This window comes from Sparassis crispa, assembly GCF_003851025.1.
Source record: "Sparassis crispa DNA, contig_000005F, whole genome shotgun sequence".
NCBI lineage: Eukaryota > Fungi > Basidiomycota > Agaricomycetes > Polyporales > Sparassidaceae > Sparassis > Sparassis crispa.
Genome location: NW_020939752.1, coordinates 1,273,331 through 1,292,465, shown reverse-complemented (window position 1 = coordinate 1,292,465; position 19,135 = coordinate 1,273,331). Strand labels below are relative to the sequence as shown.

At 46.4% G+C, this 19,135-nt stretch overlaps 6 protein-coding genes across 6 annotated transcripts; 3 read left to right on the top strand and 3 right to left on the bottom strand.

The window, feature by feature from the left end:
* Positions 1-125: 125 nt before the first annotated feature.
* On the bottom strand, positions 126-3,276 carry SCP_0604630 (hypothetical protein; the record flags this gene model as incomplete). The annotated part of the gene is made up of 7 exons (XM_027759596.1): positions 126-1,521; positions 1,575-2,050; positions 2,104-2,399; positions 2,452-2,670; positions 2,725-2,730; positions 2,791-2,859; positions 2,913-3,276. 7 exons carry the CDS (start codon positions 3,274-3,276, stop codon positions 126-128), a joined length of 2,826 nt encoding a protein of 941 aa, XP_027615397.1.
* Positions 3,277-3,552: 276 nt separating this feature from the next.
* Positions 3,553-3,906, bottom strand: SCP_0604620 (hypothetical protein; the record flags this gene model as incomplete). Its single annotated transcript, XM_027759595.1, has 3 exons — positions 3,553-3,603; positions 3,674-3,843; positions 3,900-3,906. The coding sequence occupies 3 exons, from the start codon at positions 3,904-3,906 to the stop codon at positions 3,553-3,555; spliced, it is 228 nt and encodes a 75-aa protein (XP_027615396.1).
* Positions 3,907-5,848: 1,942 nt separating this feature from the next.
* Positions 5,849-6,322, top strand: SCP_0604610 (Aegerolysin Aa-Pri1; the record flags this gene model as incomplete). The annotated part of the gene is made up of 2 exons (XM_027759594.1): positions 5,849-5,948; positions 6,021-6,322. The coding sequence occupies 2 exons, from the start codon at positions 5,849-5,851 to the stop codon at positions 6,320-6,322; spliced, it is 402 nt and encodes a 133-aa protein (XP_027615395.1).
* A 1,138-nt stretch (positions 6,323-7,460) lies between these two features.
* Positions 7,461-7,984, top strand: SCP_0604600 (hypothetical protein; the record flags this gene model as incomplete). The annotated part of the gene is made up of 2 exons (XM_027759593.1): positions 7,461-7,501; positions 7,549-7,984. The coding sequence occupies 2 exons, from the start codon at positions 7,461-7,463 to the stop codon at positions 7,982-7,984; spliced, it is 477 nt and encodes a 158-aa protein (XP_027615394.1).
* Positions 7,985-14,500: 6,516 nt separating this feature from the next.
* SCP_0604590 (hypothetical protein) lies at positions 14,501-15,184 on the top strand (the record flags this gene model as incomplete). The annotated part of the gene is made up of 1 exon (XM_027759592.1): positions 14,501-15,184. One exon carries the CDS (start codon positions 14,501-14,503, stop codon positions 15,182-15,184), a length of 684 nt encoding a protein of 227 aa, XP_027615393.1.
* A 2,402-nt stretch (positions 15,185-17,586) lies between these two features.
* On the bottom strand, positions 17,587-17,887 carry SCP_0604580 (hypothetical protein; the record flags this gene model as incomplete). Its single annotated transcript, XM_027759591.1, has 2 exons — positions 17,587-17,801; positions 17,860-17,887. The coding sequence occupies 2 exons, from the start codon at positions 17,885-17,887 to the stop codon at positions 17,587-17,589; spliced, it is 243 nt and encodes an 80-aa protein (XP_027615392.1).
* Positions 17,888-19,135: the final 1,248 nt, after the last annotated feature.

The window sequence follows — 19,135 nt, the reverse complement described above, 5'->3', positions numbered from 1 at the left end:
TTGTCTCGGAATCTGGTCTATTTTAACAAATACATCCACAGTGCAGCCAAAGAGTAACAGTGAACGTAACAAACCGAAAGGCCAAAAAAATACTTGGAGAGGCCCCAAAGATCGTTCCCAGGTCATCAAGCAAATGGATCATTATCATCAAGGGCGTCTTCCCCAATCATGCCCGTTTGTTCCTCGACGGCGTCTTCCCCGACCAGGAACGTTTCCTCATCGGGAACCTCTTCCTCTTGGACTCTCGCCGGGTTAAGCTCCTTTTCGTCAATCCAATCATAACAATGTGACCCAACTTTCCAGTATGGCTTGAGGCGGCGAACAAACGTGAGATAAACATCAGCTTGTCGCGGATGTTCGTCTAGGAGATCTCTGCCGCCCAGAAGGACCGCATAATGATGCTTGTTGTCGACCATATCGAACACTTTCTTTGAATATCCGATGACGCTGATAGGGTAGCGGGGATGTACGCCTCTTTTGTGGTGAGGCGATCGGCCCTGAACGGTGAAGCGGGAAGGTGTGGAAAGTACGCCCTTCCTGCCCTTGTCTGCAGAAGCGTTTGGAGTTTGGGATAGTGCCGTCTTCGAAGCCTTGGTCTGCACTCCCAATTGCATAGAGATTGTTATGTATGGCCTATCGTCCACCCTGCGACCCTTGGGGAAAAATCCTTTGCCATGTCGAATGGTCGCCTCGTCGACAACGATGACCTCCCTCCTCTCCTTGTTGCGTACTTGAATCAGAATTCCCGACATAATTTTCTCGCTCAGCTTATCGTCTTGAAGAACTACGGGCACGATACAATCGATCACGTCCTGGTTCGTCGAGCACTGGATAGCCATTCCACGCACGACCGCGGCGTACGCTCCATAAGAGGTCGACGAGCTCTCGTCACCGTTCCTCGCGAAGTGGGTGAAGCGCACCTGCGCGTGCTTGAACGCGTCTTCAAACTTCTTTCCGCGAGAGTCGTTGTCGGGACAGCTCTGTTTCAAAATTTTCAAATTCTTCGGGCCGAACAAGGCCTCCAGGAAATCGAAGAGATGCACAGACCGGCTGAAGGATAGATCAACTTGGTCGCGCTCGCAAGTCTTCTTCGCCGCTTTGTCGTAGGCTTGCACGAGAAGAAGTCGCATTACGAGTTCTCCTTTCTCTCCTTTCCCGATAAGACCATCAACGACGAAGTCCGCGAGCTGTTCGGGCACCGTTCGTTTCAGTTCGTTCATTGCTTGGGCAGCAGCTTCGGCTAGAATTGGCTCCGATGGGCATCCTGATCGAACGTATTCGCGGTGTTTAGGAACACTGTATGCTATGCGCATATTCGCTTCAACCAATTGTGCCTCCATGCTTCGAGAGACTTCTCGCGTTGGCTCAAAATCTAGAAGTAAGCGTGTGCTGAGGGCAGCCAGAAGACCACGCTTGCTCTGGTCAATGTCCTCGGTGTATTTTTCCATGCCCATCAGCTTCATCCGTGCGAGCTCCAACAGCCACTTCTTCTCAACACCGCCTCGAAGTTGCGCACTCCAGCTGCAAACAGAGCTCAGATCGGCTTAAAATCCGCATGAATGAATAGCGCTCACAGAGGTCGGCCAAACATGGCCATAAATCCAATATCGGCAACTTCAGCAAGAGTCTTCTCCTTGGTGCCAAGGATAGGTTTGCCCTCTGGCAAGCAATCAAAAGGTAGCTCTGTATATGGAGGCTGAAGAGGATCGCTCAACCCTTCGACCACGCGAGCCGAATGATGTCTCTTCTGCGGAGGGGAAAACTTGGTGAGGTTGGAGTTCGTCGAAAGTGTGATGCAAAAGATGGGCAATGTTCTCAGCTGATTCAACGCACTGCATAATGCGTCGTAGCGATTCGTCTCTCCGATGTAAGCATCTGATAGTGAGTGCGCCTCGTCGAAATACAACACGATTCGTAGATCATGTCGTTCCGGTTGTCGATTCGTGAGCCGATTAACCGTCTCTACCAATGCTTGGCCTTGTTGGATGGCATTTTGAGCGTGGTCTTTGAGATTTTTCCCAATTCCCGCAGGCTCACGTTTTTCGAGCCGCTACATCGCCGCATAAGTGATTATTCAGGAACGTTACAGAAGCATGAACTTACCGAAACAACATCGCTGTAAAGAACTTCTCGCTGGCCATTGACTTCTACAGAGTCTTGCTGTGGGTTGAGATATTCTCGCCAGGCTGCCGCGAGCTCCCGAGATGACTTGTACTTCTTGCGGTAGTGTGGCATCCTTTGGTCAAGATGTTCACGTACCACGATGAATAGCTGCTCAAAAAACTTGACATATGCAGCAACCACATCCAATTTGAACCACTCCGATTCTTTTGGCGAGTTGCTGCAGACATCGAGGAGATGAGCGCGGATAGCATCATCGGGGTGTGGGAAGGGGTGCCCTGTTGCGTTATCGTCTGTGATTTGGACATGTACAATAGCAATGATCCTCACCACTTTCGACATTCTCCTCTCGGACGTTGAATGGAACGGTGAAAACAAGACTAGCCAGCTGATCTACAACTCGTGATTTCCCAGTTCCCGAGCTCTGAATAATGGGGACGTAGTTGGCATACCCCTGGTCCCCGCGAGTGCGATTCATCTCTTTGATGGCATCCAAAAGCGCTACATGAGCGTTGCCAATGTAAGGACTATACCAAGCAGCCATTGTTGCTAGCCATGCACGTCAGCAGACCTTCAAAGTGTAGACAGTGGTATGAGGGTCACCTTGCTCTGAACGAAAATACAGTAGGTATTAGGAAGTGCAGGAAACGACGGGAATGATTCACTTACTTTGCATCGTGATAGAATAGAAACGCTGATTTGCTCCACCGGTGGTTGGCTTTGTTCGACGCAGGATCTCTGCACGTTGAGTCTTAAGGTGCGTGCTCAACAGGAAGCATATCAAGACGTACTTATGCACAAAATCCTGCAGAAGTCTTCATCCTTCAATGCCTTGCTGAGTTCAATGCGCAACTGATCGTTTTGCTGCAGCAACTTGCCAAGGAACTCGATATCGATAGCTTCTGGAATCATGTCCTCTTTGCATTGCAACAGGATTTTGTTTAAAAGAGCTGCAGCAGATATACGACTGTTTTTCACCAATTCCGACGTGAGGCCAAAACTCTTGCACATCTCCAGCACTTCCGCGCCGAACACCTTGTGCTGTTCTCGCGTGTACGGGTCATCGACTAGCTCCAATGTGTCTGAGAGGGTAGACTTATCACTCCGAGAGGAATCAGAGGTGAAAGACAGCGATTCTGCACGATTCAAAGGCATAGTGCTCGAGGGAGGGGAGGTTGAACGTAGGTAAGTTCAAGTTATGATGCACGCCACAGTGAAGCCACAACCGCGCACGTTCCACGTGACAACAGCAGGCTGGCCCCGCGCACGAGGCTACATAGAAGTATCTTCATGGTTCAGAAAAACATCTGTTAACTCCACTATGTACTAGATTGTTACATACAAAGCTCTGACCAAGACTCGTTGAGGCCATTCACGAAGTCCCTTGCCACAGCTATGCAATCTTTGCCCGGTGCGGCGACTCGGGATCCCTTAGATCACTCCCGCCGCTTTTGTCTCATCCCCGGGCAGCTTCAAGTTCGGCTACCTCAGAAATGCGCGCGTGAGTGCCGGTGCCCCACCTGGCTTGATACGCATGTGCTGGCAGGCGTACCATACTACGCTCAGTGCAGTCGGTATAGAAACTGCCAGGATCGATGACCATGACCTTGTGTGCGGCGATCAGGACTGACTGTACTATAAGGATGTTGCAGAACGACTCCACCTTGATGGTCCACTCCGGATCCAGTTTTGCTACGAGTGACTTGGTGAAGCCGTCGATAGCTGCATAGATTTCCAACTGTAAATGTTCATTTACTCCTCTCGCGAGTACTACTTACCTGTCATGGTTGCCACATAGTATGGTAGAATTGGAGCACTTCTGAAAACTGCGATAGAACCGCTTGGCAGTATTCTCCCCCAGGAGGACTGCTAACCTCGTGAAAGACACACACGGCCTCCCTGCTGACATTCGCAGCGCCCCAGAAATTGAGGTCAAACTGGGCCCGCGCGCGTTTCTTCCGGCGCTCCCTCAGCCTCGTTCTGGGTGCTGTACCCAGCATTGTTGAATAAGACGTTAACGCACCCGAATGCTTCCACGACCTTTGCAAAGGCGGCAGCAATTGCCAGCGCGTTCGAGATGTCGACCTGGACGACGAGCAACTTGCTTGTGGAGCATACTGCCGATAGGGAGGAGAGCGCGGATGGGTTCCTGAGATTCGTGACAGCAATGTCGCCGTCCTTGAGGACGTGCTCTGTTACAGCGCACCTGAAGTGGACGAAGAGCTAGTGACTTAATTTTCCTCGGTGAGTTATATGTGTCATAGTTTAAGCTTACTCACTAAATCAAATTTTAGGCGACGACATCGATCTCTGTGAAGGCTGCCAGACCTTGAGAAAGGATCCTTAGTAGCCGATGCATCTCTGCAGCATGGTGGCCATCTTTATACTGCGCTGGTCGTTCCCGAGCGAGGTCAAAGTACTTCACCGCTGCTCTTGTCATTGTGCGAGCGGCCAACATTGTGGGTTTGAGTACCTGGCTTATCAGTGACTCTGATTTTTGGCTCGGTTACTGTCAGTAATCCGTGCGATCTGGAGGGAAAACTTGCCGGAACCTCGGCCTGAGCATGACACCGCCTAAGCATGAACCTGGACGATTGTTCCCAGATGAATGCAAGTCGTTAATGCTGTGACACCAGTGAAACAACATGCAATCAGGGAAAGTTTCATATGCAAGCGGTACACCGAGTGACATTGACTCAAGAACTGTAGGCTGCATCTGCGGCGCCAGGCCGATGACGTGCTTGTGTGACGATCTGACACGCGGTGCGGGCGCCTTGTGACGTACGCGTCTTGTTGTCACGTTCCTGTCTCAGAGGTACTCCCTACGGTCTTCTTCGTCTCCTGTCCCTTCTGGAACTGTCGTACGCGCTCAGGATCTTATAACTTATATTATCAATGTTATAGCATGTAGCAGCTGATGAGCCGACATGGAACGGTGTCGTGGTTATCGTTGTTGAACAGTGGTTTTCCACAATCTTTTAGACAACGTGGCCTCCCTACTAGCTGTGACAGTACTTGGACAAGACATCTGGTAGTTCCTTACCGAGCTTCCGTTTATTGTAACATCGTTGACCCTGTCGAATTCTTCTTGTAGAAGCTATCTATACACCGGAGCTCGTGACTACTCCGCATCATCCAAACCGACACGCGTTAAAATGCCCAAAAAGCTCTCGTTGTTTGATTGATTTTTTTGCCACCTGCTCAGATGCTTCAGAAACTGCCAGTTTATAGATTGAAGAGCGCACTATTCACTGGCTCAATTCCAAATACAGTATGGCGTACGCTCAGGTCGAAACTCTACTGCGCTTCCGCGCTTCCATAAAACTTTCTATGGAGCTACACTGCGCCGACGAATGTTCCAGCCATAGAAGGTACGCACGACACCACCTTCATAGTAAAATTGTATGTATCTCATCACTAAACTTGGTGATCCGCGGCATACTTATAGCTCTTGCAGCCTTCCTGATATCCGTGCTCCACAAACGTGAACATGCATGCATGCACAATGCTATTCTTGGCGAAGGCAAGGCCAAAGGATTCTAGCGAAGAAGTGGCGGTCACCGGTGGCAGTACCATGGCACAGCACGAGCTTGCAGGTGAAGTCGGAACAGTTCAGCCCGAAGTTCAGTCGTCTCTCACTTACATAAAGGGGGTCTCATCTCGGTGAAGGACTCATACTAGCGGCGCACTCTTCCCCACGCCGTCTCTGCAACTTTGATATTTCACCATGGGCTACTCTCAATGGGTTTCTATCACGCTGCAGAACTCCAGCGGCCAAGATATCCAGACCGCGAACGTCAACCTGCCCTGGGGAAAGTTTTACGCAGGTGGGATCTACCTTCTCGCCACGACACCTGTCTTGTACTGTAGCTGATGCTGTCATTGATGTGTGGGCACAGATGACAACAAGGGCCGTGATATCCCGGCGTCAAGCGTCGTCGATCAGGACGTCCCCGCCGGCGATAGCTTTACCGTCTACTCGTGCGGGCGCGAGGACTCCCCGACAGGTACAGAAGGCTCGTTTGATGTCGTCGACGCGAGCTCGGGTGCCGTTATCCGCACGATCTCGTGGCACTGCCCCTACGTAGGGGATAACACTTTCAAGTTGTTGGACTCGAATGATGCATGGGCCGTGGACACCTCGGGATTCTCGCAGCATGGTGCCCTTGGTCAGATCACGGTGGCGTTCAGCCAATTTTAGAAGCGAGGGAAAGGTACGTGCTCGCGTTTGGGTGTTTGGGCATTTCTTTGAACTCACCGCTATGTTTTGTATTCCACGTAGAGATGTGAATTCTTTCAGTCGTGGCGCAGATGTGAGCTAAATGTACGATACTATTTCTTGGTCGAATTCAATATGTGTATTCATGCTGGATCGCGCATTCTGATAAACATACAAATGACATATGTGCATTCTTCTGTTATGTACGTGTCTCCGCTCATGTCTCGACACGCCGTCGTATTGCTACTTTATCGGCTGTAGTTGAGTGTGACAAGTAGAGTGACGACCCTGCACGCGGTGTGCACGCCTTGTGACATACGCGCCTTTTCTGTCACGATTCAGTACCGGTCGGCTGCACTAGTACTCTCCATCTGTCTTCTATCTCCACATCTGTTACCGCTTCCGAAAGCTGTTGCACACTCTCATATTCTCTTACTGCTCACCAGTATTATTATGCCAGAGCATGCAGTGTCTGACCGTGGCATAAAATATCATCAAAGTGAACAATCCTGACGATGGGAGCTTTTGGCCCACTGGCAGTCAGATCCGCGGTGTATCATCAGAGCATTGACTGTGCGGCCCCAGAATAGGGCTTCCTTATCAAATGCAAAGTTGTTGGTGAGTTTATTGTTTTCTCTTATTCATTTTTCCCATCATAAGTCCGATCCTGCAGGACTTCTACAATGCTCTAGTAGCCGTGGACAAGCTTGCCTTGGAGAATGAGCCAACATGGAACAGTCTCGTGGACATTGGCATCGTAGAAATTGTTAGCCAGAATCTCCTGGATGACATCACCTCTCTACTTTCACCATCCCAGAGGGCAAAGCATCTGGTGAATTCCCAGTTCCCGCTGACTTTCATATTACATATTGTTGACCCCACATTCATCAAGATATAAGTGCTTCCTCTTGAGGTACTATACAATGCAACTATCCACTTCTTGATTCATCCCACGCCGATGTACGTGAAGGTACTCAAGATGTTCAAGAAGAGAAGGGCCGAAATCACGACTTTTGTCAGACTCCCTATGTGCCATCTCGACTGAAGAACTGACCGATGTTCATGGTGTACACTCATTTGCCAAGAAGTCTATGAACCAGAGCACACGGTGGTTGCCCAGATGATGAGCTACATGATCACCACTGATCCAACTTTCCTGGCGTAAGCTCAACTTCACAAAATTTACGCTGACGCTCATGTGCTCACAGTGTCATGGATAATGAGAAGGACATGACAATCCAGGTCTTAACATGGCACTTCCTGCATGGCACCGGATGCATAGATGCTATTCAGCCCTCGCTGACAATGGTGGAGCTAATTCGCCCCAAGGACCCACACCTAATCGTATACAGATCTACCAATCCCACTCCCCCTTCGTTCATGTCCAATATGATCCAAGGTGCATCATCTCCAGAGAAACTGCTGAGCGGCATGACATCTCTCCTGGTGCATTTCGATGGGGGCGACACCCCGATGCTGGTAGACATCCTCAGCCAAGTTCATGACCTCGCATGCATGCAGAATTTGGACATCGTTCGCGCGTTCTGTAAGCACCAGGCAATCTGGGATGCCCTCTTCGCGCTCCTGCACCGTGCGGCCAATGGGAAAGATTCACCTGGGAACTTGTTCACTGGCGCAAGATGAAGGTGAAGCATATCCATTCCGTAGGTACATATCCATAACTTAGGAGAATGCTTCGCTGTAGTCAGGCCACATACTAAAAGGATGTAACACTGCATGAGCATGGTGGTTAAACAGAAGTGGAGGATGCTTTACAGAAGCATGGTGAAACAGTGACCGTCCAATGAAAGATCGGAGGAAAAGTGACTGCAAGTGAATTCATAAAGTTGTTCATCATATCTCGGCAGGTAATTGGAAGACATAACTGCATCCAACCATCTTGTGTAGTATTGTAACTAAGCTTATATTAAGTGCATACTCTCGGAGTGACTCAAGACTCTAGCTCGGGGGATAGAACTCTGGTTGTTCCGCATGACCCGAGAGCTAAAGTACGAAGCCAAACAAGTGAAGGTGAGGTAAAAACTGCTCACTTCGGGACTATTACTGCTGAATATACTGAGCGCTTTTTTGTTTCACATGCTGAATCTGCGCAAAGGCACCAAGTAAGCACCTACTTTGCAGGGATACAAAGCGAGACTCGAGAGTCACTGACAATCTTGTCAGAAAAGCGAAGCATCAGTAAGGAACACACATAGGATAATGGAGGAGCCAGTATCACTGGGGCATGTACATCAGGAAAACCCAACTTTCTCTTATGGACTTATTTAGACTTTTGGGTCTGAGAACCCTTATTTAAGGCCATAAGTGTTCAAATAAGTCGAATTTCAGACACTCAGGGAATATGCCTTAGGCCCTTTTTGTCCTTATGTTCTTAAATAAGGACCATAAGTCCACTTAAGTTATTTAAGTGTCCTTTTAAGGAAAAGTGGGGTTTTCCTGATGTATTTGACAAGTCTAAACATTATATCTTGTACATCCGAATAAAGTCTCAATTGTCCTGGACCAATATCTCTGTGACAGCAACATCGGTAGTCATGCTCCTGAGAGTTATAAGTGCTCCATTCACCATTACAGTAAAGGGATCGTACTCACATAAAAGATACTTCCACCTCCATCTTCAATCACATTCATTGTCTCGCTGAGCGAAACATGAGCACTGGAGAAGGCTCTCATCGTGATAAGGAGAAACATGTGGCATCATACCAAGATCCCCTATCACAGGTCTCATTGCAGCGATTAGTCTGGTCAGAAAGAAACTGACATCTTTCGGAACAGACAACTTGGTGAGCGTTGTCTGCAGAGGGGTGTGTCTATTGTCATGACACAGCAAACTATATCAATCCAAACGAAGTATGGAGGTGGAACATCCACACCTATCAGCCAATATATACCTAAAAGTCCATATAACCAAGGTGGAATATTTTGTGTAAATTTCCATAAAACTGAGTGTTGGCCAAGAATATGATATAGAATGGAGATATAGGGTTGGCCAAGAGAAGTAAGCTATATAGGCTAAGTCGTGTATTTAGGAGTTAGCCAAGGGAGCCGAGGTTTAAAGTCTATATAGGTTGTCGGACATTTTGGGGTTGGCCGCCATTTCTCTATATAGATTTTAGCCAAAATAGAGCTATTAGCCAAGAGTCATAAAATTTTAATACTATATAGAGTTTGCAGACAGTTGGCCTTGGCTGAGTGGAGCTATATAGAATTGTTGTGAGAATGATCCCCTTGGCCAAGGCACATGAAATTTCGATCCTATATAGCATTTTCTGAAATCTGACCATGGCCAAGGGTGCCCTATATAGATTTTTGTGAAAATAATGCCTGCAGCCAAGAGTCAAGAAATTGAAATCCTATATAGAATTGTCTGAAATTTGGTCGTGGCTAAAAATATCCTATATAGTTTTTATGGAAATGGTGGTCTCGGCTGAGCGTTCTGGAATTTCTATTCTATATAGAGTCTTCTGAACTTTGGCATTAGCCGAAAATGCCCTATATAGTTTTTGTGAAAATGGTGGCCTTGGCCGAGGATCTAGAAATTTTCATTCTATAAAGAGTTTTCCACACTTTGGCCTTGGCTGTATAGATTTCTACACAAATGGGGCTTTAGGCTAAGGCAAATGGTCTTGCTGGCACCATGCTTCTTTAAGGTCCTGGAGGATACACTCGTTCAAATTTAAATAGCCAGTCACACACATTTATTGACTACTTTGCATACCTACCTTTGCAACTTGCAGACTATCTGACAATTATTTGACCATTAAATGCCTGCTGTGATTGAAGTGCAAAGTCCTTCCACATTGCACCTTGCTTTGCTGCATAGGATGCATGATCACATAGACCTGCACTCACTGCCTTCATCTCCCTGGTCTGCTACTCATGCTGCTTGCGTTCAAACCACAGGACAGTCCATAACATCTCATATCACACCTTCAGTACCTCCTCCTTGTATCTTTTGTCTTGTGCCTTTGCTCTCAGCCAGTTAACTCGATCAACTGACATGGTAATTACAATCTGTGAATAAGTTTGACCAGGCATGAACAGATAGTCACTCACCCTCCTTCATCACTTAGGTAGTGCAGAGCAGGGGTATACCCCTGGGTACTTTGAGCTGTACCTCTACTCTTACCCTCCAAAGGTACATACCCTTCACCAGGGGTAAGGATATGGGTAAGGGTACCAAACCCTGAGGGTATACCTCTCAATATCTGCCTTATTTGAGGGAATGACATTATACACATTACGTTTAAGGCTTGTAACAGTCTTCTTTTCCCTTTGGAGCTTCTGAATACATAGTTTAAGGCTGTATCTAGGCTGTACTTAGGCTTTATTCATCATACAGTTACTGCTTACATTATATATACTATATGCAGTGATACTCTTCAGGGGTACAAGGGTCTGGAAGTTCATACCCCTACCCTTACCCTCCAATACCCTTATTCCTGACCCTTGAGGGTTATCCATACCCCTGCTCTGCACTACCTTTATGGCATTTCGACCGACATCTTCTGTATTATTGTCCACACTTTCCACTCATGCATTTTGAGCATTCTCACCTCCAAGTTTCCAAAATCATGCCAATCTATCATTCCTCTGCCCAACTCTATTCTCCTCCACAATGTCTCCAGGCATCTTTGTGTCTTCTTTTTGAATGTCAAGATATCGTGTCAACAACTGTTCACTTGCTTCTAAACAGATCAGGGCTTTCTGAGCATGCTTGTATCATCTAATGATTTTGCACTCTTACTGACCAATCTTCCTGAGCTTAGCTGCATTTCAAGTTTTGTGCCATTGAGACTTATTATGTCTGAATTTGGTCTGGAAAAGCAAAGACTTGTGACTCAAGGGTCGTAAGTCTTCAAGACAGTTATTGGCTTGGCCAACCTGTAGATGTAACTCCTGCTGTGCAATGCTCTTTCATCCCACTGTCTTGCATTGATCAATGCCAAGTGAGGAAGGAAGCAGGAGAGTGATGTTTTCTGGCAACACTTTCTCTTCAATATCTTTCGAGTTCTCCTCCACATCCTTCACGGTCCAACCCTCTTCATCTGCCACCTCATTAGAAGAGATTTCTAAGTGCTCAATGTCTTCATCGTCTAATAGCGCTGTTGCACAATTGTGAAATCCATCAATTCTTTTCTGTGGTGAAGCTTTGCTTGGTGAGGTGTTTTGCCATTACTTGTATGTCATCTCTGAAGCACAGACTGAGCGAAAAGACAAAAGTAAATGTCAACTGGCTCACTGTGTCTTTTCAATATTTATTCCAGTGCTCAATCAGGTTACTGTTCCACTTTTTAGGACTCTACCCTCCTCATTAAGTGACTGCCTTTTTTTGTGGTGAGCAGAAGGTGAATATCACCCATTGATGGAGCTATGGTTCAGTTTGCTCAATCAGATGAAATCTGGCTTAGAGAAAGCACATACTCTTGAGCTTTACCAGCTATAGTTGATAGTAGAGCTTTTGAAATGATGAAAGTACTGAGAATGCTGTTGTAGCAGATGGGCCAAGGGTTCAAAAAGTACACATAGTGGTGCGTGATATGATCATGTGACTGAAGTGCCCGTGCATCGCCCGGCGTACCGGCATGGCTTCGCCTTATTCATGCTTCATTGTTACAAACTCAAGTGTTACAAATTTTTCTAACTACAAAAATTAAAAAACACAAAAGGTGACTTGTGATGACTGAGGGCGGGCCCTCCCTCATTCGCCATAAGCACCAGAAAGAAGGGAAAAGAAAAAGAAGATAGACTACAAGAAAAGTACAAATACAATCTGAAAAACGCCAAAAGGAGGTCAGAAGACCATCACAAAATATTAGGAAATGCTCACCTTGTGCGCTGCATTGCTTGCACTGTAGTGACCATCATGCATTTTGAGTACATGTGTAACAAGCTGTAGAAACATCAAGAGGTCAATATTCTTCAAAGTGCAAGGGCAAAAAAACTCACCAGTTTTCTCAATCCACTATAGGATTAGGCCTAGTCTTCACTACTACCATAAAACCCACTATATGCTAAAGAGCAGTTGTCAGTACCTGTATAAAATGCTGTGGAGTACTTACCACATTGTTCTTGCACTTCCTGTACTGGCACCATACCATACAAAAGGAAACAAACAAGTAAAAAACACTGACCTTGTGGAGCAGGCCAATGGCGGCTCCACGCACGACTCACACAGCACAAGGCTGATGGCCAGCGATAATATAATGTGCAGAGCACATATGCACCTAGACGCAGGCACGCCGAAGTACATTGGCACCAAAGTGCAAAATCCCCCAATTCCCATATAGCAGGTGAGAGACACAAGTGGGTCGCCCCCACAATGTGGAGCCCTCTGCAGCTCATCACCGCATGCCCAGTGTAATTCCCCAAAACTCAAATACCAGGTGAGAGGTGCGAGTGGGTCGCCCCCACAACACGGAGCCCTCTGCAGCTCATCGCCGCATGCCCAGTGTGATCCCCCAAAACTCAAATATCAGATAAGGGACATGAGTGGATCACCTCCAGAACATGGAGCCCTCTGCAGCTCATCACCGCATGCCCAGTGTGATCCCCCAAAACACAAATACCAGGTAAGGGACATGAGTGGGTCGCCTTTAGAACATGGAGCCCTCTGCAACTTGTCGTTGCATGCCCAGTGTAATCCCCCAAAACTCACATGTACCCCATGACTGGCCAAAGACCAGCCATGGGATGAAGTCAGTTTAAGTTTAAGTAGCTCTCTTACAGAATACATGTGTTAGCATTTGTGCTTCAATTTATTTAGTTTAATTTGAGTCTCACTCATATATTTATAAAAACTCCGCAGGTTTATATAGTCGGACCTTATATACCTATACTATGTGTACAGGTTTCACAGGTCCAACAAACTCATACCTGAACTATAACATTTACTATAACTATACTTGGACCTTTGCATAGTTTATTACACTACTATGTCCCTGCCTAGACTGAGGTAAAGGTCTGACTGGCAGGCTGAGCAGGCTGTGCATGCTTCTCAGACTGGCTGTGCATGGTAGAATATACAAAAGTAGCCAAATAGATGTGTGAGAATAAGCAGCAGAAGCACAGCAACAGAAATATAGCAGAGCAGAGACAGCAAGGATAGAGCAAGAGAGAGAGAGAGAGAGGGATAGATCAAATTACAGTGATTGCAATCAAAAGGACTTGTGCGTGCAAACCCATTGAGATCACATGATATGCTTGGAGGGCTGGACTTTCTGAAATCTAGTGGACAGTGGCTGAAATTCGATCTGAGTCCGAAAAAATTCCAAATGTAGTAATATTTCAGCCACCAGTGTGCACCTTTTGCATATGGAAGGTGCTTGACGCATCTGATGTCTGGGGCACATGACCAAACAAACATGGCCAAATAGTTGGTTTTATGAGCTGGCACAACTTGCTCTCTCTCTTCCTTCTCTACCACCACCATCCCCTTCTAGCAAGCCGGCCTCAAGTGGCTGAGCTTTGTTGCTGCATGCTGCCATGGGCATGCAGTGTCAAAGCTCAGTTATTTGTAAGTGCCTTTGTATGGTAAGTGTTTCTTTTCCTGTAGACAGTATTATGTAATATGTGTGCTGGCGCGCACTTTACTTTGCATGTTAAACTTTGCTCTTAAGTACTACTTTACTTGAAGACATGTCCAGGATGTGTAGTAAACTACACATAGGTACATACATAGTAATAGTACAGGTCATAGTACAGGTTTATCTTTTATAAACCTGTGACCCTCATAGACCTGTACTATATGCAGGTCTATGTACCTGTATGTATAGTCAGGGTCAGGCCTTTGTACTACAAAGGTAGACCTGTGTCCCTGCCTATACCCCGCAGTCTGGTGTTAGGCAATCTATCTCCAATCTGCACTCAATCCTGGAGAATCCTGCATTTGTGGGTACAAGTCAGGACCAGCATCAAGGTTTCAATCTCAATCAGGCCAATCAGTCAATTGGAGGAGGCATCTTATACTGTAGATCTGTGCCACCAGCTTACTACCATGGCCGACCTTTGCAAAAGGACAGACCAGGTATGTTTCTATATTTCTAATAGTGAATATGTTTGTCAAGTAAGCAACATTTCATTTGATATTGTGATGACAGACTCTACCCTGCATTCGCCGACACCTCACAAGCAGATACTATGTCACAATTGACTCTGAGTGTGGATGAGATGATGGACATGGATAATTGGAAGCAGTTCCAGTTGAGAGGAAGCAGAGATGACAGGGGGAGCATTGTGTATAGAGGTTTGTATGAAGATGTCAATGAAGATGGTCAGTTGAAGGGGGAGTTTCTGAATGATGACTCGGACAGAGGTGAGACATTTCTAGTAAATCGAGATCACACCAGTAGCCCACCTCTGTCCAATGATGAATCAAAGAAGAGTGATAAATTGGACAATACCAAGGAGGAACATAAGGAGACAATCCACCAGCCACTGAGCTATGCACCTGTGTCAGATGTCAAGGAGGATATCAAGGAGGATGTCGAGGAGGATGTCGAGGAGGAGGGCAAGGCCGAGGCCAAGGATGAGGATGAGGATGAGGCAAGTGTTCCTGCTCTGCCCTTACATGTTTTCAGAGCCACCAATTTGTCGGAGTCATACACAGGCCGAAAGGATGTGCAGCTGCTGCTAAAATGGATGTCCCTCGATGCTGAAGCAGTCGACTCATACGTGATCCTGCAGTGTCTATCACTGCTGCTGTTCATGAACATGAGAACAGCTTACTCACCTCTAATCCAACTATACCTCCTTCTGCTCGTGCTCCTAAGCATCAATGTCACAAGGTCTTCCAGATGGCATAGAAGTCTGTGGGGTTGCTGACAGGTGAACATGACTCACTCGACAATGGTGTGTTGTTGAATTTTTGGCAGTGCATTTTCATTCTTATGACATTAGCTCCTGAAATGTTACAAGCCTCCGGTGACCTGCATGTGGGCTCTCAGCTGTTAAGCCCAGTGCCTGTTGTCTCAAATGTCATCTCCAATTCTGATGTGATGTGTTTTCTCTCTTTAACATATGCATCTTGCTAACACCATGCACCTAGTATTGCTTTCTCTGCCAACAAGGCAGAGTCTTGGTCGACTGTGACCATCCAAACTGCAGCAGAGCTTTTTGCTTGCATTGCATTCCAAATCTCCGACAGTGGAATATGACTGAGCAGATGCAGTTTGAATGTCTGGCCTGCACCATAAAGCGTGACAGAGGTGCAATGCAGGTATACCATGTAGGTTTAATATGAATTCTTTACTCACGCAAAAGCTGATATTTGAGGGATATTAGGGCCTGTATAGTGTCCCATCCACTAAAAAATCTTGGGTACCAATGATAAAGGGTCTTTGGATTGTCAGCAAGCCTGAGATAGCACTGACCGCAAGGTTGAATACCTCCTCTTTGGTTTTGGTTCATCTGCACCTGTGCTCGCTGCCTGTGCATGGTACAATCGCCAATCTTGTGGAGGAGTACCTTCGAGCCTATTACGTTGACCACAGCGAGTTCCTAAATCGGCTGGATGTTGTCTTTGACTTGGAAGGTTCAGAGGCAACAGAAGGTCATCATCTTCATATGCTCAACATAGTGTCAAAAATTTGATCAGATGTATTTAGATTAAATTCAGTGGCTCTGAATCATTTGATATGAAGGTCTCAGAATGTGACAGCAAAGGACTGCCCAACTACTACTACACAAACCCTGAAGGTGGTCTGACCTGGCTCATTATAGCTGATGGCATCACATGTGATGAAACCTGTACATATACACTTGGTAAAGGCCCCAGCTTTAAAACTCCTATGTGTGAAGAGAATTTTGCCCTTTCTGATCAAAACAAATAGAAGATGCTACTTGGCCGAAGCCAAAGTGTGGAGAATCCTATATAGGATACAAATTTCAAGAGTCTCAGCTGAGACCATTATTTTCAAAAACCCTATATAGGGCATCCTCGGCCAATGCCATAGTTCAGAAGACCCTATATAGAATAAAAATTCTACTACCTTCGGCCAAGGCCAACATTTCTGCAAGAACTATATAGTGTATATTCAGCCAAGGCCAAAATTCAGATCTCTCTATATAGGTTGAAATTTGATGACTCCTGGCTGAGGCCACCATTTTCACAAGAACTATATAGGATATCTGTAGCCGAGGCCAAATTTCAGACAATCCTATATAGAATGCAAATTTCTTAACTCTTGGCTGCAGGCATTATTTCCACAAAAATCTATATAGGGTACCCTTGGCCACAGCCAAATTTCAGAAAATGCTATATAAGATCAAAAATTCATGTGCCTTGGCCAAGTGGAACATTTACACAAAGATTCTATATAGGTCCACTTGGCCAAGCCCAACTGTCTGCAAACTCTATATAGGATTGGAATTTTATGACTCTTGGCCAATGGCACTATTTCAGCTACAATCTAGATAGAGAAATGGCGGCTGACCCCAAAATGCCCAACAACCTATATAGACTTTAAACTGCACCTCCCTTGGCTAACTCCCAAATATGTGACTCAGCCTATATAGCCTACTTAACTTGGCCAACCATATATCTCCATCCTATATCATATTCTTGGCCAACACTCAGTTTTATGGAAATTTACACAAAATATTCCACCTTGGTTATATGGACATTTGGGTATATATTGGCTGAATGGACTCCACATCTGTATTGGAGGCATCGTACAGTTGTGAATGTAGAGCCAGAATTTCAACAAGTCTTGGCCTATCCGCTGCACTTCCTGGCAGGTGAGCTGTATCCCATGCATGTGGCTGAAAGCGGTCAGGGCAATGGGTCCTGCAAGCTGGAGATCTGCATGTGGTGTCCATCAAAGACAGAAAGCTCACAGTGAGCAAGATGATGACAGTAGTCGAAAACAGTAAATTCACCGATAGACTGCAATTCCTGTTTCATGCACTGTATATCATGTCGTGCAGATCCACATTAGGTATTTTTTGCTGAGATCTGCCCCATCAGCTTCAGGATCTAGTGTAGGTACACAGCTTGTCTCAGGGACAGCAACAGATCCAAGTTAAGAGACTTTGCATCATCTAGCTATGACTATGTCTTGGTAAGAGCAGATTGCTGAGATGTATTGGCGGGCAAGGTCTCTGGTGAGTCTGCAACATCATCGGTAATGCAATGTTGCAGGATAGGATGAGATCGTTCGATTGCATAGGTAGCCCCCGATGCCAGTAGTGTCTAGTGCAAGGAATTAGTGGTGTTCTTGGTTAGGTCACTCAACCTCTTCATGCAGCAGCGAATGAGGTGGTGAGTCTCGAGTAGGATGTGTCTCTTGATCACCTATGCCTTCAATGGGAAGGACAGACACCGAAGATGACACTTCATCCGAGACTTCGTTCTTCTCTTGCTCGCACAGCGTAAGCTTCTCTGCAACTGCTTTCTCCAAGTCCGGAGTGTATGTGCAAGTATCAGGACCTTTGGTTGGTGCTGCAATCAGCACGTCAAAAATATGTAATCAACCGAAGACTAGTGCAGGGAAACTCACATGCAGAAGACGCCTTAGGATGGAGCATGACAACATATGAAGGTTGATGAAAGTGCCGAGAACATAGGGAATGGTGATGATAAAGGGAGAAGATAACCTGTTGGTCTTGACATCCCCTCTGCAGATCTGGATCGAGCTGTATATCAGCTGGATTATAGTCACTAGGTTATTGAAACCGGACGACAATAAAGCGACTGCTACATCACTGTTCGCCATGATTCCTACGGGTATGGACCGGTATTCCGCATTTACATCGACTGGCAAGCCATCCACGAAATGAGCAATCCTCTCACCCACGTTGACCATTCTGTCTGAACCAATGGGTTCGGCTTGCACCCTCAGCTGCTCCTGAATCTCTATTGCCACGGCCCCACAATGATGGCCGACTGCAACGGCCATCTGTTCTTCTTATTTCCAAGCATCGCGTGTCTTCCAGAATTCTCGCTCACGAGCCTGCCTCACTGTTTGCGACAAGCATGCATAATGTCGAGCATCGTGTTACTGCAAGTCATGCAGCCGATGATATGGGAGAAAATCATGAGAATGGATATGACAATTGCCTTCATTGTCTTCTGAACTGGGCGTGTTTGGTGATTGGTCAGAGCGTGGGCAATGATGTTGATTGCGAGAAAGGTTGTAATGTTGCATGTAACATCAAGGGCCGACACTGAGCAGGCAGAAATTTTTTCTGGTCACTCAAGAAGTATACTGAGGGACAAAACCGGTATTTCACCAGGTAGGTAATATTCAAGTAGCGGTAGTGCGAAGGCTGCAGAGAGTGGTCTTCTTGAACAGTCAGGCTAACGATCATATTAATTGACCAGTAAAATTAATCAGTGAAAACATTGTACTCACTAAATACTGCTACTTGAGCTGTCGGGCCAGTATATTACTGCAAGCATGACGGTGAAGGAGCCAGTGCAACCCGAACAGTGGACAAGCGCGCATCACTAAGACAGCCCACGGACCCAGCAATAACAAACATGCTGTCAGACTAAGCAGGGGGTTCATCCCGCATGGCTATGCCTGTATCAGTACTGTGGTCCATCAGGATACGATCGGTAAGCTTGCAACACAGCGCTGCGTATCGCGCATGCATGAAAATTGCATTTTGTTGAGACTTGGGGTCAGGTACAATCTTCATATTGGAGGAGGACATGGCATTCACAGTCGAAGTTGTCTATGCGCTTTGTGACTAGTGGATTGCAGGGGTGATGAAGGTTGACATTACAGCGCTTTTCATGTATATGCGGAATCGTCATCGAAGAGTTTTGCG